The 23,694-nt window shown below is 33.5% G+C and overlaps 4 protein-coding genes across 4 annotated transcripts; 3 read left to right on the forward strand and 1 right to left on the reverse strand.

Moving 5' to 3' along the window:
• The first annotated feature begins 960 nt into the window (after positions 1 to 960).
• LOC130612639 (inhibin beta C chain-like) lies at positions 961 to 5,349 on the forward strand. The gene is made up of 2 exons (XM_057433985.1): positions 961 to 1,864; positions 3,684 to 5,349. Exons 1-2 carry the CDS (start codon positions 1,588 to 1,590, stop codon positions 4,346 to 4,348), a joined length of 942 nt encoding a protein of 313 aa, XP_057289968.1. The 5' UTR covers positions 961 to 1,587; the 3' UTR covers positions 4,349 to 5,349.
• A 950-nt stretch (positions 5,350 to 6,299) lies between these two features.
• Positions 6,300 to 10,535, forward strand: LOC130612201 (WD repeat domain phosphoinositide-interacting protein 4-like). Its single transcript, XM_057433501.1, has 2 exons — positions 6,300 to 8,287; positions 9,380 to 10,535. The coding sequence occupies exon 2, from the start codon at positions 9,380 to 9,382 to the stop codon at positions 10,412 to 10,414; it is 1,035 nt and encodes a 344-aa protein (XP_057289484.1). The 5' UTR covers positions 6,300 to 8,287; the 3' UTR covers positions 10,415 to 10,535.
• A 558-nt stretch (positions 10,536 to 11,093) lies between these two features.
• On the forward strand, positions 11,094 to 12,583 carry LOC130612200 (NF-kappa-B inhibitor-like protein 1). Its single transcript, XM_057433500.1, has one exon. The coding sequence runs from the start codon at positions 11,432 to 11,434 to the stop codon at positions 12,542 to 12,544; it is 1,113 nt and encodes a 370-aa protein (XP_057289483.1). The 5' UTR covers positions 11,094 to 11,431; the 3' UTR covers positions 12,545 to 12,583.
• Positions 12,584 to 14,556: 1,973 nt separating this feature from the next.
• Positions 14,557 to 17,768, reverse strand: LOC130612580 (inhibin beta B chain-like). Its single transcript, XM_057433912.1, has 2 exons — positions 17,398 to 17,768; positions 14,557 to 15,245 (listed from the first exon to the last, which is right to left on the reverse strand). The coding sequence occupies exons 1-2, from the start codon at positions 17,672 to 17,674 to the stop codon at positions 14,602 to 14,604; spliced, it is 921 nt and encodes a 306-aa protein (XP_057289895.1). The 5' UTR covers positions 17,675 to 17,768; the 3' UTR covers positions 14,557 to 14,601.
• Between the last annotated feature and the right edge of the window lie 5,926 nt (positions 17,769 to 23,694).

Below are 23,694 nucleotides of genomic sequence, written 5' to 3' on the forward strand. Positions count from 1 at the left end.
GTAAAAACACCACGTGGGTCCATAACCGTAAAATAAGAAAGAACACCATATCAAAGATGATACCAGATTAGAATTGAGCCTAACGAAGCAAGCAAACACGTGAATTTGTTCTTCACGAGTAAGACGGTCGTAACAAATAAGCAATTACTAAGGCTCGAATTTTAAGGAGTGAGTACATAAGGCCATTTTTAATTAACGACATGAGGCGTGCAAACAATGCTGTCTGGATATGCTTTTAGCAAACGCAAATACAAAACACATGCGCGCGCACAAACAAATAATGAAAAATATGTTTGGAATGTCCGTCTGTGTATTGAGTCAGACATTGTTAGATGTATTTCCAATTGCAGTATAAAATCAAATATATTTTATTTACTTACGCTAATAAATAGTCTGAGCGGCGAATTATGTTTAAGTAGAAGTATCGTTTACGTTTCGGATCACCATGAAGTCAAAAATATATTTCCATAACACATGGAGGGGGAGAAGTGTCTCATAAGAGTCTCATAATCTGGTATAGAAAAGGACCACCGCCCGGTAATCTGGCATAGAAGGGGGAATCGTCCAGTAATCTGGTATAGAAGGGGGAATCATCCAATAATTTAGGCACGTCTTTTTATCAAGATTAAATAAACGTGATTTTTTTGCATTGGGCCTTCAAACAAAATACATGAATAAAATCCAATAATTATTGTTATTGTCAATTTTATAAGTATGTTTCCCAGGTAACGCAAAGTTTTCTCTCCATGGCAACGACATGTACAAAATTCAGAGGTAATAAAGTCAACGTTGCGACATCTCACAAAAAAACAGACGATAAGAAAACATGCTAAACTAATAAAATCAAAATTAAAAGCGAAGATTTATGACAACATATTTGCAAACAGTACGAAATTGTATTTGTTTATATATATTCTCCGCAGTCCCTTTTTAGGACAGACTAAGAAGCACTGGGCACGAGTATACCTTGACGTGTTTCTGATGTAACTTTATCCAAGAAAAAGTCAAAATATCTAATCCTCCAAGAGCGATTAAGATTAAATAACGTAGAAGATTCAAACTACGCCCTTTTAAAAGATTATTGCATGCGTCAACCAGCTTCAACGTTGTAACTATTCCCAATGTTGTAACGATTTCTTATGACGGTCTAAACAAAGAATTTTCCAGCATAAGAAAAATAAAACGCAGATGAGGATATGTCGCAATCGGATCTTAAGTTTATGAAAAGAATAAACCATCCTTGTGTTATGGAATAGATTATACTCGACTATTTGGAACATTTCAGTCAATTTGGAAGAATGCTAAAGTTCTTTTAACAGAATTGTCTTTTGTTTACACACGTCTTCCAGACGTCAAATAAAATGTCAGTTATTAAACAAATCTACTCAAACATGCGAATATGACACCCTAGTTTAATAAAGTTGTCTTAAAAATCTACTACATAAATAGTTGCAGGATTGCATGTGTCGCATTCACAAGCTAACATACACAACGCTCACACTTAAGATTGTGACACTATCAGTACTCAACTCCAATTAAAACAGTATTCACACACACACACAAGCTTTCCTGTGAAAAGTCGAAAGAATGTGTTCGTATCTGTGGTATTCGTTTGTAACTGCCGTCATCAGCACTGTTGTTGTGTGCTCTCCGCTAAAAACAGATAAATCAGCAAATTCAGTCGAAGACCTGCATATTGAATTAATCAAGAAGAAGATCTTAGAGCAGCTACATTTCACAACAAGACCGCCAAAAGAAATCAGGAGAGGAAAAATTGTGGTACCACGGCCAGCTCTGGATGACGATAAAAACGACGACAAACGAGAAGAAAATAAAGTTGAGATTCTTCTTCCGTCCGAAACAAGTGAGTTGTTTTTTTCTTTTTGCTTATAGTATTCTCGAAGGATTTTTCTGTAAATAAAAATAGCAAGGACTTGAAATCGATCTTTGCAATATCTTTAAAAACAACTTAAAACCAAAAAAAAAAAATTTTTGCTGCAAACTTCCAAAATAAAAGTTATCTGCGCGATGTCTTAAAAAATTCATGTTACTTTTTCAACAACAACAAAAATTGAGTTTAAACATACTTTTTGAATGTTGATGATGTATCCAAATTTAGAGTGTCTCAATATGACTTGTAAGAACTCAGAAACCTTACAAGTTAAGTGGTTAAAAAGATGATTATTCATGATCGATTAATGTGACCACATTATTGACATAATCTAAAAAATAAACAAGTTTTTATTTATCTTCCGTTCCTTTCTTCTTGGACATTGCGTTTAAGAAGTTTATTTTAATACTAAACCACACGAGTCTACTCCAATTGCATTGCTCTCCATTTTCTGAAACACTCCTCCAATGTGTTTTTTAGTGTAACTTCATTTTTTAAGAAGGAGTGTTAAAATTAAAAGAACAGAAATTAAACATTAAGCTCTTTGAAAACATTAAATAACTCAATAATGTTTCAATAGTGGTCAGTTACATGAATCTAGTGTTTTCTAACATGCACGCATTCGTAAGAAAAATATTTGAAAGAATTTTGTTGTAGTAATTAAAACCAGTTTGTAGTAACTGATGCGCGTGGATTAACTAACATTTGATCCCTTGAGTTGTAGATCGAAGTAAACATACTATTAATGACAATACATATCAATATTTTTGTTATTTTACTAAATAATAGTTTATTAGGTTTAAAAAAACTAAAAACCTTTAGTGTTACTACAGTCTACATCGTGGGAAGCTAACTTATTCCGTCATCGCCAAACAGATATCTTTACTCTGGTGGTGTTTTTGGATAAATTCTTTTATATATAACAATTTTTGTTTCGCTACATGAAAAATTACAGACGAGGATACTATATATACTTAACTTTCATCCATGTGTACTTAATTTAAGGTTTTTGCCAAAATATTAACAAAGCATAAGTAACGACAGATAAATAAACAAATAAATATTTCTATTTTCGATCAGACATATTGACCTAACTGTTGACACAGAGCTTTACATGGAGCAGAGATTTTTGATTTTATTTGGGTATAGTCTGAAAGTCTGAAAAGAGTTTATCCTGTCTGTTATGCACATTTCCAGCATGTCACGTCCATGTTGACTATGTTTGGCAAACCAAACGACAAATTGTACGAACTATCCTATTCATAGAGCGAAATAAACATGAAGAGGCGTACACTAATGTAAAGTAATATAAAAGAGCGGAAAGTAAGGTATAAAAACGTAATGCAATGTAAAGAACCGTAAAGGAACGTTAATTGACGTAAAAAAGCCTTAAACAACGTTACTTCACGTAAGAAAGCGTGAAGGAACGTACAGAAACGCAACATAAAGTGCAGAAATATAAAGAAACGTAGATTAGTGTACAATAACGTACGCGAAGGCAGTCCAATGGTAAATAACGTAAAGGAATACACAAGAATGTAAAGCAAAAAGATTTTTAAATGATCCGGCTGATAACATGATCAGAATATGTCTCTGTAACTGCTTGCCACTCTAAACAAGTGGATCTTTTGCACGGACTTTTCAACTAGTTACTTAATAAGCGGTGTGATTTCGCATGCAGGTTATATGTGTCTCTTTGTCCCTATGTGGATATCTTACGTTTCAAACTTAAAGTTATTAAAACGAAAAAATAAAATAAGTAAATTTATTTATTTACTTTCTTTTTTTCTAGAATCTACCTTAAGCCACACTTTCAGTGTTACAGCTGATGTTTTTAAACAAGGACATGTCGAATATGCAACATTATCCGTGTACAAAAAAGGTGTAAATAAAGATGGCGTCGAAACAGTGACATTAAAATACGGAAACAAAATTTTACAACGCAAAACATTCCCTGTTACCTTTGCTGGATGGGTAACATTCGATGTAGGAAATGCGATAAAATATCACAAAGGCGATAAAATTACGTTTAGTTTCGTTTGTAGTCAATGTGCAGGAAACAACGACTTTTTGCTTACCTCTGGAACAAAATATACACCGTACTTGACGGTAAGAGCTTCACTTAACCGACACAAGATTGTTAAAAGATCAACACCGACATGTAGCGACAAAAAGGCGTGTTGTTTGCAATATTTATACGTTAATTTTACAGAGATTGGTTGGAATGATTGGGTCAAAGAACCAAATGGCTTTGTAGCAAATTACTGTGCTGGAAAATGCTCGCAAAATCCATTAAAAAACAAATTAAGTTTGGAAAAATTGGCTGGATACCTGCCTCCATCTTCATGCTGTATAGCAAAGGAACACGCACCATTGACTTTATATTTTCACCGCGACATGGTGATTTACAAAAAAGTTTTCAAGAACCTGGTCACAACGAAATGTGGCTGCACGTAGAATGAATGAAGAAAACGTATTGATCACAATCCGCTACTTCTGTACTGTATCGTAAATATCAGTAGTTATAGGAAGAAAAGATATTATGGTCCAGCCACGTTAGAGAAGAAGTAGAACATAAATTCTTATCGAGAAGAAGTTGTAAAACCTAACCTTTCCATTGTAAATGGATTTAGTTTAGATTTAACTCTAGTAGAATGTTTAACTGCACTTTTTCGTCACCTGAAAAGGTTAAATTTGCTGTTTTGCCTGATTAAGAATATAAATGAAATAAAATAAATGTTGAATAGCTAAAATAAGTCCATCGTGATTATTATTTCAATTAAATTTCAATCCCAACTAAGTAAATCTGATTAATTAAACAAAAAAGAGAATAAGGAATGTTTCGCAAAAAACCTTCCGCTCCGTATCTAATTGGATATGAAAACCAAGAAGAAGGAAAGTTTTGATATTGTCAAATTCTGGGATAAAAAAACGACTCCCGCCTTTCTAAACGGATAAGGTAGGACTAAAAAACTGTCCAAGACTAAACTGAGAAACTATCATAATTAATGAACTCGGCTACTGTCATAAAGTACTATGTCAAGATAATGACGTAATTAATGACGTCATATAAAGTTATAGCAAGTTACGATTAACTAATATTGATAATATATTGAATTATTTTTTCTACTCTTTTTTTCTTTTATTTAATATTTAGTTTTATGTATTTTTATTTGTAAGTAATTGACACCAAACTTCTTTCCAATCTCTTTTAGAAGATAAAAAGTTTGGAAACCAGTTTGCAAACGTAGAATTGTCTAATGACATTAAATTTTTATGTGACAAAACATTTGGGTGTATTTCCTTTGCTTGCCCCCAAAGTTGTCAACGAGAATTTAAGCCATAGAGATATTTTAGGTTAAAAACCATTACTTGTACCGACATTTCGTTTCTATAGCATTTTCTTTCAATTTTTGATACTGTTTGGAGCAAGTAAATTCTGGATGTAACTAGCGGTCAATGCTTTGCCACTTTTGCTGACGATGAAAAATATACTTAATTATTGTTGCTACTAGTGGAAGCAATGTTTTGAGATTTTTATAGTCGGAAACCCGAGTAGAGTGTTTACTATAGGTAAACTGCAAGCTGTTAGTGGTGTGACCTTTTATGCGAATTACTTCTTTGAAAAATGTCTATTCAAATAAATACACATGCTCTCCCTCTGGGGTTTTAAATTAGTGTCTATGAATTTTAATACGTGACTAGAGGTATATGTGTCTTATGAGAGGCAGCAACGTTTAAAAAACATGGCAACGAATCTATCCCTGCTTTTAAGTTTTTTTCTGCTATTTCTAGCGCAAAAAAGCTATGACTTAAAATTTATATGAACTTTAAAATTTTAAACTATTAAAAGTTAAGAAAAGCATCAAAGTTGAAATCATATTTAGCTAAGAAGAAATTTTAATCAAAAAAGAGGCATATATGCACTCGTCCTTTTGCGGTATCCTTCGAGTTTTTTATAATAAATGTTATACATAACGTTCACTGGGAGGTTGCACTAGAAAACGAGAGATTGTTGGCTACAAAACGAGAGATCGTTGACTAAAGAACAAAAAGAGAGGTCTTTGACTATAAAACGAGAGTTCTCTGACAAAAAAACGAGACCTTTTGCAGCAGGTTCAAACAATAGAACATCGTTTTTCTTCTATTATCGGGTTTAAAATTGTCATGTCACTGTTCTTCTGAGTTTTGCAAAATTTGGATTGCATCTATGAAACCGTACGGATGGACCTAATTTTCGCGTTGTTTGTCGAATAATTAAATAAATTTCCAATGGCGAATATATTTAATCTCATAAACCAATCACAAGCTGCAATTATCAATTTTTGACCGACTACTTAGAGACTTTTTACTCTTTGTTGATGACATATTGATGACAGTTATTTAAAAAATTTATTTTGCATCTAAAGTTATAGATATACCTATTTCTGGTGTCTCCTTTTATTATACCTAGAGAACAGAAGTTTCAACAAGCGGAACATTAAGAACTATTTACGCAGGAGACAATCTCTCCAGCACGCATATAGCGCAGGAAAAGTCTGCAATTTAGATTTTTAGTTGACCCGCATAGTTTTCCTGCAGCATTGACCTGCAGCGTTTTCAAAATAAATATGGAGGCGATGTGATGTGAAAATGGCTAAGAGAATATTTTTTTGTTTTTACTTTTATAATTATGTAAATATTTATTTAAATCCTGATCATATAAACTACTCGATCTAACTAAGCTCGTTTTAATCTTTATAAAAAAGAGGCATTACAACACAGTTCTGGGGAAATAACACAAAAGGGAAGCGATTCGGTTTCACGACGTCATAACAATTTTTTTGGAGGTGAAAAGTTTCCGTATTTTAGGTGAAGAAAGTGCAGAGTTAAGCATATTTTGGAAATTTAAGAACAATGTTAGGAATTTTGAGCAAAGATAATTTTTTGGAGCAAAATCTAGCAAGATTGCTAGCTAAGCATCATTTCCAGACAAATTTTTATTGTGGTTTTACCTTTCGTTGCTAGCTAATTATTCTTCCATTTCCACATTTTTTAGCACCCTGTGAAATTACAAAAATGGCGGATGTAGCACAAATGCGATTCGTCAACTAAGTAAAATGCCAATCATCACTACGTCAACAAGCCGAACCGAATCGTCATAAGAGACGGTTTCCCTAACACTGTATGTAAAACCTAGAAAATCGTTTCCTAAACCTAGTTTTGACAAGCCGTATCCGATAAAGGGTAATAGTTTCCCCTGTTTTTAAAATATTAGGAAGCACGGAAATGGATAGTAATAAAAGATTTTTTCATCAAAGGGTATCATATTTTTAAAATCACTCGCCATAGTAGCATACCGTAATGCTTTGAATAAACGCCCCCTTCTATTAAACGCTCCCTCGAATAGACGGCCCTCCTTTTCAGTCATTTTTTAAATAAACGCCCTCCTCGAATAGATGTCCCCTTTGAATAAAGGCCCCTCCCTTATAAGGGGCATTGGGGCATTTATTAAAGGCGATAGTAAAAGTATACTTACTTACTTCCTAAATCTTAGGTTTAGGGTTGGAAGTTTAGCTTTTCGCTTTTGAAGTCCATACTCTAAAACATGTGAATATCTTTTATTTTTTGTTGTGAAGATATATATTATTATTATTATTTCCGAATTTATATACAGGATGAGTATGTCAGTAAAAAATACTGTTATAAATATACGTCCTGTCAATCCTGTTATAGATCTGTTATAGATATTCTTAAAAACTTCAAAACAGACGAAGAGTAAAAATTTAACAAACGCTCCCCCTTTTAAACGCCCCCTCAAATAGAAGCCCCTCCCAAAAAAAAAAAAATGTCAAAAAATTTATTAAACGCCCCAGGCGTTTATTTGAAGCATTGCGGTAACAGTGGAAAAAGAAGTCTGCAATCAATTCTCTCCCTTTGCTGTGATAGTAATAAAATGCCAATATGAGAATAAATTGCCCCAGAACTTCATGAAAAAACCATCAGAGTTAACAAAAGAGGACAACCAAAACAAGTTGTGTGAGATATTGCAGGCAAAGTAGACGGAGAAATTCCTGTGAACCTGCATGTTTTTTTTGCATTGTGGAAAACGGTGACCCCTTAACTTTCAAAATCCTGAGGAATATACTTTCCTAAGAAACGTAATGATCATACACCCTGTGAATAATAAGAATTAATTATTAACAATCAATGAAAGCCTATACAAAGCCAACCAGTACAGCCTAGCTAATCTACCAACTCCTTACCAAAGATAAAGAATTACATCGACTAGGATATCATCATCAACACAGCCCCTTTGTAGTTAGTAACCACAGATTACAGCTGACTTCTAGCCATGCGATCCTTCACTGGTGCATATGAAACAACTTTGCATAATTGCACTTACAAGCAGAACAGGTAATATTGTTGGCATTATTTTAATTAAAATTATTTTTTAATTCCTAAACTTAAATATGCTCCACAATAATCTAAGTAAAAAAATAAATCTAAAAAGCAAATTCAGAGTATCAAGTTTGGAACTTAATATTGCTCAAACTTTTTGTGGAATTGTGGGAGCAGTTAATGTCTTGGCTTTTATCCCTTTTCTCAGAAATGGGCAGGTTTTTGGGTCCGAAAACATGATCACTAACCCACTAATAGATAGGCCTGCTTGACTTACCAGCAAACAAGGGATCCCTTGTTTGCTGGTAAGTCAAAGGATGTCTTTAATCCTTGAGAGATTCTAGGTTTTCCAATTTCTTTGTGGCCCACATCTGATTGGCCAAATGTTTAGGCAACTCTGCTTATAATAAACAATTTCACTCTAATCAATTTTGCAAATTTGACAGGTCAGTATATAATAACATAATAGTAGTCAAGATAATTTCTGCCACCTTTTTTATGAATAAATTTTTCTTGTGGATTTTTTAATTATATGGGACCACAAATAAAGATGGTTTTCAGGCTGAGACGCTGGCATTGTGATATTTTGCAGACCAGAACTTCTGAACATTTTTTTGTGTGTGCGTTTTATTATTATTAGTCTATATGTCAAAAATATTGTCGTGCTTATCTCCAAATTTATGAACAAACCAACAATGATATTAAAATATTTAGAATATATTTCCATTTATTTGTAAATCATCTTCAGCTTAAAATATAAAGTTAAAATTATTAAGCAGTAAAAACTGAGTTAAAAAATAAACATATATACAACATCAAAATTCCCGTATACCATCAACATATCACTAATCACTAATTAAAAAGCTTTGTCGAAAGCAAGAAACTTTTTAATATTTGTTGTTTGATTTAAAAAAAAAATAGTTTCCTATTTGAGGTAACCAACAATTGCTTCTTCTACCAAATTGATCTGTTTTTCTTTAAACTTTTTTAATTGTAGTAGTCGCACTATACGTTTAGTTACAGTCTCTCAAAAAGCTGATATTCCACAAGTTATTTTTATTATATATATAATTTTCATGTTACTTTTTATTACTATTATAACCAAAGATGGCAGGAAGCAATGATATTCTTCATCTAAGTGTCAATAATGATAAAAGTTGTTTTGCTTGTGGAGTAGAGAATGGTTTCTGTACATACAATATTGAACCATTGAGCCAGCTACTTATGCAAGACATTCCCGACTGTGGTGGCATAGGGAAGGTACAGATGCTGAACAGGACTAATTTAATCGCTATTGTTGGGAACGGAAAGCATATGAAATATCCCAAAAATAAAGTGTTCATTTGGGATGCCAGCCAAAAAAAAGCTGTGGTTGAGTTAACTTTCGATTCAGCTGTTTTGAACGTACGTCTTCGTAAAAATATGATCATTGCTGCTCTCAAAGACAAACTTTATGCTCACAGTTTCCCCAATGATTTAAGCATGTTATTTTGTTACAAAACAAGAGATAATCCAAAAGGGATATGTGAAATCTCAACTTCACTCGACAATCAATGGTGTGTATTTCCAGGACCGAAAGCTGGAAGTATTCAACTAGTTGCCTTAGATGTTAAGCAGATGGGTGTTTCGTCCAGTCCCTGTATCATAAATGCTCATCAACACGAGATTGCTTGTTGCGCCATAAACCAACATGGTACGCTAGTTGCGACAGCTTCGAAAAAGGGAACACTAATTCGTGTGTTTGAAATCAAAAACAAACGACAAGTCATTGAGCTCCGGAGAGGTGCTGACCCTGCAGCTTTATATTGTATAAACTTTAGCCCAGACTCTGCTTATATATGTGCGTCCAGTGACAAAGGCACCGTCCACATATTTGCTGTTCAAGATTCATCAATGAACAAACGATCTACACTGTCAAAAGTCGGATTATTTGGAAATTATGTGGAATCTCAATGGGGCTTGGCCAATTTCTCTGTGCAGGCGGAATGTCCTTGTATTTGCGTGTTCGGACCAAATGCCAGTGTAATTGCGCTTTGTTATGACGGTTCGTTTCATAAGTATGTTTTTACAAAAGATGGAAACTGTAACAGAGAAGCATTCGACTTGTATTTAGACTTGGGTGACGACAATAATTTTTTGTAAATAGTTGCTGATAGTTTCGTGGATATCAAGATTGTCTGTGTCATGGGAGATAATATGTTGATATTTTAAAAAATGTATAAATGAAGATGACAATTTTCATCGCAAATTTTGATACAAATTATTTCTTGTTTTTTATAACGCTCAATATTAAAAAAAAAAAGACAAAATAATCGTTCAAAAACGGTAACGATAATTTTTCAAAATAACGAATTTTTAAATTAGCGAATGTGCAAAATAATATAGTAGAAAGTATTTTAATCTACCATTGAAACATTAGCAACGGCATACCTCAGGTGTCGTAAGATTTTCTATCCTTTTTAAAGTTATCATATTTTAACTCGTAGTCTAAAAAGCGGATTTTAATTTGCTATCCTGAAAAATTGACTTTTACTATTTTTAGTGCAAACATGAGCTTGCTAGTTGCAAGAAAATAATTGATCGATACAAGTAGTGTGGATCGGAATGTAAAATAAAGTATTTAACAAAGCTGAAAGAAATTTCTGGCAAAACAACAACATCTTCATTCATGTTATCTTTGATTTGCTTATTGGAACGGAATAATTCGGTTTTGCCCCGGATCGGATCGCACACAGTGTGGACACTATAACGATTCAAAACACATTTGTTACCTCGATTAAATGTCCCCTTCTTTACAGCTACTAAAGAAAGCTCTTTTTACTAATCCGTATCATCTTTTCAGTGAGTACAATTAAAAAGGAAAAAAGTGAGATTCTGAGATTGCATTTTTATACATAAACTATTGAATTATATTTTCGCGCGAAACGTTTTGCGCGTAATTTTTATGCTTAATTTGTCGCATTAACAAATTTGAAAATTAGAACAACTTAGCTAGCAATGTAGTTATAATTAAAATACAGAATGGTAATTTTAAAATAACTGCCCCGAAGACCTCTTTTCTAAAAAATTTAATAAACCCTGGGTTGTTAATCGCAGCGTAACGGTAATTAACGAATTGTATTTTACGTTGTATTTTTATTTTAGAAGAATCGACCACATATGAATTTGAAAAACAAACAAGAAATAGACATTAAACGAGGAATTAAAAAGATGAGGCGATATATAAAAGATGGCCGAGTAAGCAAGTTGGAAAAAATAGCGAAAAAGTTTAAAAATGCAGGTTCACAAGACGACTTTGTAAAAGAAATGAACTCAATTAAACATAAGAAAAATTATTTACACAAGTGTTGTGTAAAGGGAGATGTATATATGATGGAGACATTAATAAAACTGGGTGCTGACGTCAGCATTTGTGATCACAACAACAACAACATTCTACACCTCGCTTTAAACTATATTCTAGAAAATCTGGACAGAAACTTTCTCGGTTATGTCTTCGACCTTTTGAAACTGTCTTCAAATGAAATGCTTCGACAGAAAAACACATACGGTGAAACCCCTGAGGAACTACTCGCCGAAACCATAAAAATATTAGAAGACAAACAGAATGCATATCTAATTGAAAGTGAAAGCGAAAGCGATATAGGCGATGATTCTTGGAATGAAAGATTATTCTTCGAAATGGGTCAGGATGAAAAATTTTCGAATGAGACTTATGCTCAAGACGAATTCAACGACACGAATCTGAAGCGGAAAGAAGAAACTTTTTCAGAATGGGGTGATAAAATGAGGGAAAGCTATCATCGAAAGAACTCCCGACATTATGTCAATGAAAATGAAAGAAAGAAAAAAGCAGAAACTGCGCACGAGGACAACCATCCTGATACAAGCTTGGTTGACGAATTAAAAAAGAAATTCAGAATAATAGAGCTAAGAGAAAGATACGAAACTGAATGCGCGCGTATTTTTAATCATAGTGAAAATACAGATCTACTTTGCTTTGGCGACATACCATGGCCAGAGACTATGACTAATAAAGTTAAAGCTAAAACGTTTTTAAAGTACATAGATGATATGATTGACACTCTAGTACATGGCCTTACTGACGAAGATAAATTAAAATATTTAAAGAAGCAACAAATAAGATGGCACCCTGATAGATTTTTACACAGGTGTGGACATAGACTTAATGAACGTGATCGAAGCCAAATCTTAGATGCAGTAAATGCTTTCTCGCAGAAAATAAATTCTACTATAGAAACTTTAAAATAAAAGTTGTAAATTCTTTCTCCATGATATTTTCAAATCTTATGTGTGTTTCTTTGTGTTCATTTCATATGCGACAAAAACACCTCTAAAATTAAGAAATAAATATATATGAAAACATGTATTTTCTGAAAACCAAGTGAAGATCCTATCAAATATTGTTAATTTTCTTCAAGAAATAATAAACTGGGAAGACGCAAAAACATATTAAATCTAAAAGATACAAGCATATAAAACTGATCACACTTTTTAAATTTACTTCACTCGTCTCGGTGTCTCAGTTTTGCTTTTTAAGGTGTAGTTCCGACTAAACCTCGATCCTAGGACCTTTTGTCTCTTTTTGCATATCGGACAGCGAAACGAAGAATAAGCGCAGCGTCAATGAGAAACAAGACAAGTCTTGGGAACAAGGTTAGTTTCGAATTTACATCAAAAAGTTGCTTTTTCTGTTTCTTTGCTGGACATTATGTTATTTTACCCTCTTATAATATCTTAACAATTCATTTTTAAGCCAAAACAGACAGTCTGGTATAAAGTCGACAAATTTTTTTTGGCGGGAAAAAAAAGTCGACGAATATTTTTTTGGGCGTGAAAAAGAGTTCGACGAATAAATTTTCGACGGCCTTTTTTGTTCTGAAAACAACAAGATTTGTGAATATGGATCTTTTTTCTCACTAAAATTTTTGGCGCACTAAAAATTTCGGTTTTTAATATAACTTAATGACCAGCAAGTCTCTTCACATGCATAGTGAACATTACCTCTCTTGGACTTTTTTATTAGGAAAAGGTCTTGTGGACGGGTTTGAATCATAAGTAAGCAAATGTTGAGAATTTAAACGACGAAGAGTTTAGCAACTTTGGCAAAATTTTGAGTTGCGTATATCAAATTTCTAATCCCTTCAAGACGTGATACAATACAGCTACTTGTGAATATTTTCCGCAGTCTAGACAATTGTTATTTCTACTTGGTTTCAACTAAATTTAATTTAAGGGTCTTTTAAAGTTTTGGAAGGATACCCAAGGGTACTTAACAATTGAATCGTAAACCAACAATAAACTCGTTGCGTCAAACACAACCTCATTCCCAGGGCATTTTGCCTTGTTGATGAAGTTGATAGCGGCTTGTTGGCCACTCCGTTATAACGGCTTAGGGGCCACAGACCCTGGGGACGAGATTGCGTCAAACAGACTCTTCTTAAAATCTTTCAATTTGTGAAATTAAACTTCCATGGAAATTAATGCAATTGTCCCCATGCGACCAACCGATATTCACTAAATTTCCCGTCCGCGAAATTAAATCTAGCGAAAAAATTGTTTTTGTAAAATATTGGCACAAGACGATGACAAATAAGCTTGTCTAAAACCTTGTCTAAATCTTGGTTTTACGAAATCTACTATTTTTAGTTTCGTTGGCAGTAATCCCACACTGAATCTACCTACAAGTTGCTAAGGGATTTAGAAACGATAACTATGGTTAGGTTGAATATATAAAACAAAAATCTAGCAAGCAACCTACAAAACAATAAATAATTACAAGATTCAAAAATAACAAATATAAAGCTCAAATCTTGTAAAATTTCAATATTGCACGTAGCAGTTGTTGATACTGAATATCAAAATGTTACCCTAAAGTAAAGGTGCGAATTATAACTATACGTAAATCCCATTTCGTTAAAAAGTGAACAGTTCGTCAAACTGGTTTCCAAACTTTTTATCTTCTAAAAGAGATTGGAAAGAAGTTTGGTGTCAATTACTTACAAATAAAAATACATAAAACTAAATATTAAATAAAAGAAAAAAAGAGTAGAAAAATTAATTCAATATATTATCAATATCAGTCGTAACTATTTGTAGTTGTTTCCAGGAATTACGACTTCGGTTAAACTTTTGTTTTTAGCTCAGATCAGAACTAAATAATTTTTCTAATCTTATTATCCATTATTAGTAATTTTTATTTTAAAAAAATAGTTGGTTTCTTACATCAAACGAAGAAACAGACCATTTTTTGTAGGGACAACAGTGATACAGTGCAAAAAGCTTCAAAAGTTACCAGGGCTTTTTTGTTACATACAGCCACATTTTGTTGCTACCAAAGTTCTAAAGACCTTTTGAGAAAATGTATTTTTTTTTATATAATAATACAAAGTCAATGGTTTAAACTCTTTTGCCACGCAGCAATTATCCGTAGAATGTAGTTTGTGTTTTGATAGTGTGTCTGAGCATTTTCCAGCACAGTAATTTGCTTCAAAGCCATTTGGTTCTTTGACCCAATCATTCCAACCAATCTCTGTAAAATTGACGTATAAATATTGTAAACAACACGCCTTTTTGTCGCTACATGTCGGTGTTGATCTTTTAACAATCTTGTGTCGGTTAAGTAAAGCTCTTACCGTCAAGTACGGTGTATATTTTGTTCCAGAGGTAAGCAAAAAGTCATTGTTTCCCGCACATTGACTACAAACGAAACTAAACGTAATCTTATCGCCTTTGTGATATTTTATCGCATTACCTACATCGAATGTTACCCATCCAGCAAAGGTAACAGGGAATGTTTTGCGTTGTAAAATTTTGTTTCCGTATTTTAATGTCACTGTTTCGACGCCATCTTTATTTACACCTTTTTTGTACACGGATAATGTTGCATATTCGACATGTCCTTGTTTAAAAACATCAGCTGTAACCCTGAAAGTGTGACTTAAGGTAGATTCTAGAAAAATAATAAATACCACAAAATAATTTAAATTTAGCTACTCAAATTAAAAAAGACTATAATTCAAGAAAACTATTAATAGGTAAATATAGGATTAATATAGACTTTAGATTTTTTTTATTTTATTCACATTCTTCTCCATGTTTAAAAAAATCTATATTTTACTACTTCTTCTTATTAAACTTTATACCTTACTTTCTTTATGTACTAAATATACACTTAAGTCCTACTTTAGGGCATAGTTACAGTCGGAGGGGAGGAAGAGCCAACTGTTAGGATGGAATCCCCAAGGATGTTAAAACTTCCCGTTACTTACTTACTTACTTACTGACTATAAAGTGTATATTTTGACCAAGGTGATTTGACATAAAAAAAAATTAATGCTGGCGTCACTACTTTCTTGCTAACACATTCTTTTTTCAAAAAAAAACGGCTTTTTAATTTGTTTGTTTTTTTTTCTAATTTTTATCTAATTCAATTTATATTTCAATAATTTGCCCTCAAGATGTGTCAATGCCAATTTAGATCTGAGGAGAGGAGATCTTTATAACAATTTGTGTTAAAAGCGTTTTAAAAACAAAAAAATAATTTTAAACAAAACTCAAAACCTTTCCATCGAGTTCCAATAAAATGTAAAAAAAAATTTGTTTTAGTAATGAGAATAAAACTTTTCACTTCTGCTCGTAATAGGGAAAAAGTAAAAGTCGTAAATTTCTGGCATATACCTTATTAAGACAAATGTTATTCAAAATAAACCGATTGAGTAGCAAAATTTTGCCACCCAGTTGCAGAAATGGCACAGCTCTACTTGATTCACTTTACCCATACAGCATCCACTGGTGAAACTATTATCATGGGGCGGCTCTTGTTTATCCGATCGAAAGTAAAAAGCAGCAAAAAAGCTTCCCTAACAGAGGATAAATATAACGCTCAATTTTTCTGGACATAAATGTGTTAGATCCTGGCTGCAACTGCAGTATCACAGAAATTGTGTGTAAAAAAATGCATGAATTTGACTATTTTAGTTCAATTCATTTGTCCCAGAAGATTTTGTGACACTGTCAATGCATCATCTGCACGACGGTTCAAAACGTGGACTTTGTTGCAAACGATTTGGGTACAGTATACACTTTTTTCTGAAGAAAAAGGGCTTAAATCTCTCCCATGTACATTAATTTAGTAAGATGAGCAAAGTATTTAACTTCGGAGGTATCTAATTAATTTGAAACCACGTGATATGTCATAAATAGTTTATAAATAACAAATACGTTGTTGTATGTTTGTTAGGTGCTTGAATGTAAATACTTGGTTTTAAAAAGAGACCTGTGTGGCGCGTACGTGCTATGTCTCTTTCCTTTTGGCATGTCTTCTTCCTCTTGTTATGTCTCCCCCCTTTTGCTATGTCTCCCTCCTCTTGTTATGTCTCCCCCTTTTGCTATGTCTTTCTTCTTTTGCCATGTCTGCCTCCTCTTCATACACAACATATTGGAATGCAAAACACATTGTACTGCAGCACAATTAGGAAAATAAACAAGTAAACAATTCATTTATTGGTCAAAGAATCTAAGGAAGTGATAAATTTAGCTGCAGAATAAGGAGATGTTTATTTGAAGGGAGCTGGTTAGCGGCTAGTAGTCATTTACTTGTTTTTATAGAAGTCTCAACTCATATTTTATATCTTTAACATGCGCTCGGTAAATTTCGTAAATTGACAAAGTTTCATATTTCTTTTTGGCATAAATTTTATAAGAAAGTTAGACTTTTAAGCTCCTTCTTAAAAAAACACAAAAACTTTAAGAACAGTAAAAGAACGAAATCGGAGGAGTGTTTTAGGAAATGGAGAGCAATGCAATTGGAGTAGACTCGTGTGGTTTAGTATTAAAATAAACTTCTTAAACGTAGTGTCCAAGAAGATTATGTCAATAATCTATTTATTTATATTTATCAGCTTTACGTTTCGGATACGAGCCAGTACTTACAATTTAAACCAAAACAAACTAATAACTTTTTTGTGTGATTTCCTACAGTTAAAATTAAAAGCTTATATATACTTATTTTTCTTAAAAAGCAAATATACCTAAATTTATTCAGAAACATATCTTCAGCTTGTGGTATTCATTATAATAAAAGTAAATAAAAAACAACTCACTTGTTTCAGACGGAAGAAGAATCTCAACTTTATTCTCTTCCCGTTTGTCGTCGTTTTTATCGTCATCCAGAGATGGCCGTGGTACCACAATTTTTCCACTCCTGATTTCTTTTGGTGGTCTTGTTGTGAAATGAAGCTGTTCTAAGATCTTCTTTTTTATTAATTCAATATGCAGGTCTTCGACTGAATTTGCTAATTTATCAGTTTTTAACGGAGAGCACAAAACAACAGTGCTGATGACAGCAGTTACAAACGAATACCACAAGTACGAACACATTCTTTCGACTTTTCACAGGAACAATGCTTTCCTGACCAAATGAAAGCTGGAGTTTGTGAATACTGTTTTAACCTGAGCTGAACAGAATGTATCGTGTGTCATGTAGATTTGCTTGGAATGGCTGAAATACAATCCAGATGCTATTTATGTATTTTACTTCAAGACAACATCTTCAGACCAAAGTGTCATATTCAAGTGTGTATATATGTAGCTTTGTTTAACAACTCCATAATCACATAAAGTGCTTTAATCCTCTTGTATGAATGTACAACAGTTTTTCATGACATGTACTTTGTTAGTGGTTTTATATACTGTAGCAGTTATAACGTGTTTAAAGAAACTTTTATTCAAAATATTCTTCTTAAAGTTGATCATTTTGTTACAATTCTACCATCAAAAGTAAAAAACTCGATCAGTGATTTAATATTTTTGGACCTCTCCTTCAACCTTGATCTCAGCGCCTGTAGCGGTTATAAAAAATGCTATATGCCCTGAGTTTGAGGTTGCCTCTGCTTAAAATCAAGATGTGGTTAGCAAAGTTACAGAATAAATGGTTTCCACCGTTTTAACAAGGCAATCAAAAAAACACTTCTTGTAAGTAGGCTGCCTCATAAAATCGAGAAATAAGACTAAAAAAGGGCCCAGGGTAGTAGAAATTGCCATGTCAGAAAATCGTCATGTCAGAAAATCCTAAATTTTAACCCTGTCGGTAAGCATACACCAGTTCGCGTCAAGTTACAGAAACGGAAATTATCGAGAAACTATATCGAGAAACGTTTCTACATCAACATCTACATTTTCTATTGCCGAATCTTTTTAAATTCTATCGAGCGGTTTTTGTCTTCGAAACTACTTGAAATCTTTCACAATATTGTAAACTTGAAAGCTCTTGAAGGGAAAGTATTTTGAGTAGGTCCTTTTTGGATTAATTTTTTTTAGACATACAAAAAAAAACACGTTTCAAAATATAAAACAGCCCATGCCAGTTTTGATTTCTGATTCAATTTGATGAAAAACAGAACCGAATAGGATTGTATATAAAAAAATAAATAACAACTCCACATGTCTGGTATGATTTGTTCATGAGGTTGCAACATAATTTTAAAAATAAAAATTCATATTTTGAACATTGTAAGTCAACGCTGGATTGGTCAAGTTAATATATATAACAACTTGTCAAGAATTATCGATCCAGCTTTCCGATTGTAGGGTTTAAATCTCATTAAAGCTTGGTAATTATTATTGTTTTCACTAATTTCGAGTGCAAAAATATGCTCACAAGTATATTGAACATCCGTCTCAAGAAAAAAACGCATCTCCAAAAATCTTTCGTATCGTATATATATTATATATATTATTTCGTCGATATAACGTTTTAGATTTTTTTTTGTCAGCGTTTAAGGCTTTATCTAATGTAAAGTAAGTCACAATGTGTATGGACGGTCATTATCACAAAGTTTGGAAAACTTATTTTTATATTTTTTGTCTGTCCGAATGATTTATTTTACAAAGCTATTGTTTCAAACACAAAATAGTATCCGATTGAGTTCGTCATACAACACAAAATAGTATCCGATCGGGGTTCGTCTTACAATTTTTATATTTTTCAAGGATAAAGTTTTTTTGGGGGGAAAAACACAATATTCTTGCAATGTGCTGCGATGTTGAATAAGGTGACGGCGTATATTATTTTGTGGTCAACAAACAATAAATATTAACCCCAAAAATTTATTAAAAATCAAAGAAGCTACTACATCGCAGCTTTTTTTGCTAAGTTATTTGACAACGGCTACGAAAATTAATATTTTTACCGCATGAGCACTTAGAGCCCAGGACCAAAACTGGTCCGATTCCCCATAATATTCTAAAACCTGCTTCAAAACCTGGGGCTTAACGGTGTTATTAAAATTTAATATTCCTAACTGTTTGTCTAAAAACAAGTTATCCCATACGCTATCATCGTTTTAAAACTAAAAGAATAGTGGCAAGCCTTTTTTTGCAAATGGATAGGTTAACAAAATAAAATCAATCTTTCCAACTGTTCGTCAACCGAAGTGGATTTTTCCAGACTTGCAGATAGCTTCATATACTAATAATCTATGTCTGTCTGCTTGCCACATGTAAAGGACGATACTCATTTCTTACCGTAAAGAGAAAATTATTTCTTAACCTTTTTGACGTTACGACTAAACGTCTATATGTCTTAAAACTAGGCGTCAACACACAGTGAATAAGATTGTGGAAGTCATTGCAGTGTTGTATATATCTTCAGAGCCTGGAAGAAGAAAATAACTGATGTATTTTCCAGTGATTATAACTATGGAACATCTGGGAAATTTCCTAAAGGAGAGAAGATCAATCCACTTTATCAAAATATTGAAACTCAAAGATGTCCTTGAAAATGAATTTCTTCTCATAAACATTTCGTTATAGACTGGTCATTGTTTAAAGACAAACGGCCTTATGTTGGGAAAAATCTATTATTCTATCTTTTCGTTGTCTGTGTACACCAAACCACAATGAAAGCGTTTAATACAAAATTTTAACCGCAGGGATAAGCAGCATGACTTTCGGTCTTTCAGTTAATGTGTTGCACGCTACGTTTATATCGTTCATTTTATTGTGATCATTTTCTTTCTTTCTTTAGTTTTCTTTTGTTTTGTTTCATGTTGAAAATATTGCATTCCAACAAAAATAACTTTTCAGTTGTGCGAAGAACATTAGTAGAAGTATAGATGGGTTCAACCCAGGGGTCACATCGAGCAAAACCCTTACTCAAGCAATGCTCCTTTGACACCCCTAAAAATCTGTGGCGTCACAACTGTATCCTCCAGCAAATGAGTAAAACATGCGCATGCGCAAAAAATCTGACAAATCCGCTGGCATCCGACAAATCCACCGCCGGCATCATGCGCAAGTTGAGTAAAATAATTCAAAAGTTTCTGTCCATGTAAAAAATTTCTTATTAAATAAAATCTGTATATAATAAAGAGACATGACAGACACGGCGATCTATTTCAGTGAGCAACGCTGAAAGTTTGAAGAGGATGATAGAGATTAATCATAGGTTCAACCGGCTATATGAAGAGGAATTGCTTGACATGTACACCAATTACTATAATCTATCAATACATAAAATGGAATACTATGACAACCTTCCCCAAGAGTTATTTCAAAGCTGCCCTAAGATAAATCATGAGCCGAAATTTAAGACTATAATACATGGTGATCTAATCCGTGTAGCTTGGCATCCCGAAAGAGCTATTGACTGGTGCTTTTCAGAGGATGAGAAGGAGGATCTTGAAAAACTGTGGGAAAATGTATAATAAATGGGTACAAAACAGAAATCATCATTCGAAATATTTTAAGATATAGTGGGAATTTTTTTTTACCAGCGTTGGTATCTCTCTCCCAATGATGGCCATGGCCCTCATGCTAGAAAATAAAAGAGATAAGGAGTTGATTGAAGAACTAAAGGGTAGGGTTCATGATTTGGAGGAGAAGAAGGAGATTGAAGAACTAAGGGCTAGGGTTCGTGATTTAGAAGAGTAATGAAACTATATATAGGATCTTATATTTCTTGTACAAGAAATATAAGATAAAACGATGAAAGAACAATGCGATGATTGTGAATGTATACTTGATGAGTATGATAGGTGCAAATGTGAAAGGAAACTTGTGGTGGAAGGAAAAAAATTATGTTGGCTCTGCTATGAGGAATACACTTTATATAACCGTGGTATTTGTACATGTACAAAAAAATTTTTTTCGTATGAATAAAATAGCATGTTAAAATTTGGAGACAAAAATAGTTAAATTAAAAGAATTCTACAGTAATATAACACCGTACAATATCGAAGATGTGAAAATCCTAAGCGATTCAATGCCTGCAAACAAAGGCAAAGACGAAAGATTTGTGATTAGGTATCGTGACCAAGACGGAAACCCATCACCGTTATTGATAAAAACCCCTATAAAAAACAACTCGAAGGGTGTCTCTCAATATAGTGAGAATTCCGCGTTCACTATGTCGTTTGATCCTGAGTGGTTAGAAAAATACGATAAGATCGTGAAAAAAGTGGAGGTTTTGGAGGGACATTGCTTCACCAACATAAGTGTGAAGAAAGATCGTATATAAACCCTAAACTAAAGGAATGGGAAGGTGAAATTAGAAATAATTTCCATAAGAAAAAGATACCCCAAGAATCTTGCGAATGTATGGTAATCATTAAAATAGGGAGCATCTATAGGCAGGGTCGCAACTATTATGTACAAGCGTACTTGGAAGAATGTAATTACAACTCGGTTGAAAGGTATGGCGTTAGTTATCTTACTGAATCTGAGGATGATGATGACGAGATCTTCACCATGCTGTAACATGTTGCATTACCTGTATGTAAAGGTTTTATATAGTTGATGACAACTATATAAATAATAAACACATTTTGAAAGAAAGCCAAATTAATGAAAATTCCTCGTTATTCTACAATGAATAAAGATCTTGTTGAAGCAATCCGCAAAATCAAGTGCAAAGTCGCCTCAAGTCAAACAGATGGTCCCTAATTGCAAGTCCTGTGTTGGCATACGAAAAAAATCTTGAAAAATATTTGTAACAACTTGCTGAAAAAAAATCGCGATGTATAGTACGCGATGGAGACCTACTGATTGATAGTAATACAGGTATTGTGATCGGTTGCAACATCAATGATCAACGCATGTAGTTTTGTAGGAATACTTTCCTATAAAAGTTATAATCCTGCGGAGCCGCTAGGGCGTTATCGAATATCTAAGTACCGGTGACATGCTGTACAGATTGATTTTTTTTTTAAATTTTCTCTTGATCCTCTTGTTTACCTCTTGCATCGCTCATTAATGTTATTGACGATACATTTAACTCGTTGCCGTATTTACTCTTTAAACACCATATAGCGCTGTTTCTTTGGCATTCTTAGACTGAATTCATAGTCACTTTTAGTCACTTTTAACACCATTTTCGGTTACCTTTAATATAAAATCAACGACAAAATTTAACTTTGATTCAGCAAGTAGTCTTATAATTTCATGTTTCTGAGCCTTTACATTTAGCCTCCTTGAAGCATTCCTCAGGCCGGCTTGCCCGATTCCCATAGCCAATGCAATACATCCCATAGCAATACGTAGAGAAGCTCCAAAGCCCGTTGCTAATACACCAATTCCAATTCCTGTGGTAATGCATTTACACTTAATAGTCCATGGTCACAATAGCGAACCCACGTGCCATGCATCTTGAACTTTTTTGTGAGTCCGTCCCGTTCCTTGATTTACTTGCGTAAGTACTGTTCAATTTCTTTGATTTTTTTAATCTATATAAAATCATCCTCAGGTGCACTTGGTGATAAGGTCGGATATAATTTCATAGTATCCATCTTCTTTTATTATATTATTCTATAAGCAATTGCATCGTGATGACGCTAAAAGATACGTTTTTTTCAGGGTGATATTCGTTACTCAACATAAATTCGAGTCTGTCTGTCGATCCTTTCAAAGGAAGATAGATTGGTGTATCAAAATTCCAAGTAAGCATATCTCCCCAAGCATTCTCTTTGGTGGGCAGCATCGCGAGAATCTTTGATTTCTTACCATCAAGGAAGCAATTATCTTCGTCAATCTGAGGGCAAACAAGTCTCAGCCGAATGTAAACATCGGTATTGTAGTATCCATCATAGTCGCCCTTCATATAATACTTCCCACCAACTGGACCAGGTAAACCCATGAGCTCTTGCAGTGCCCTATGAATGACGACTGTAAAACCATCAAACACACGGAGCCCGCAGAGTCAATTTTTCAACACAAAGATCTTAGCCTTTCATTCAGCTTGGTTATTAATGATAGCTGCCAGATCCTCGATCTTATACAAACCGTTCATGATCTCAATCCGGGTTGCCTTCTGGTCAGGCCCAACTTTTCTAATCGCGAAATCATTATTACTAAAAATATTCCACCACGTAGGTCGAATACTAATCGATTTTAGAGCGATCCTC

This window comes from Hydractinia symbiolongicarpus, chromosome 10, assembly GCF_029227915.1.
Source record: "Hydractinia symbiolongicarpus strain clone_291-10 chromosome 10, HSymV2.1, whole genome shotgun sequence".
NCBI lineage: Eukaryota > Metazoa > Cnidaria > Hydrozoa > Anthoathecata > Hydractiniidae > Hydractinia > Hydractinia symbiolongicarpus.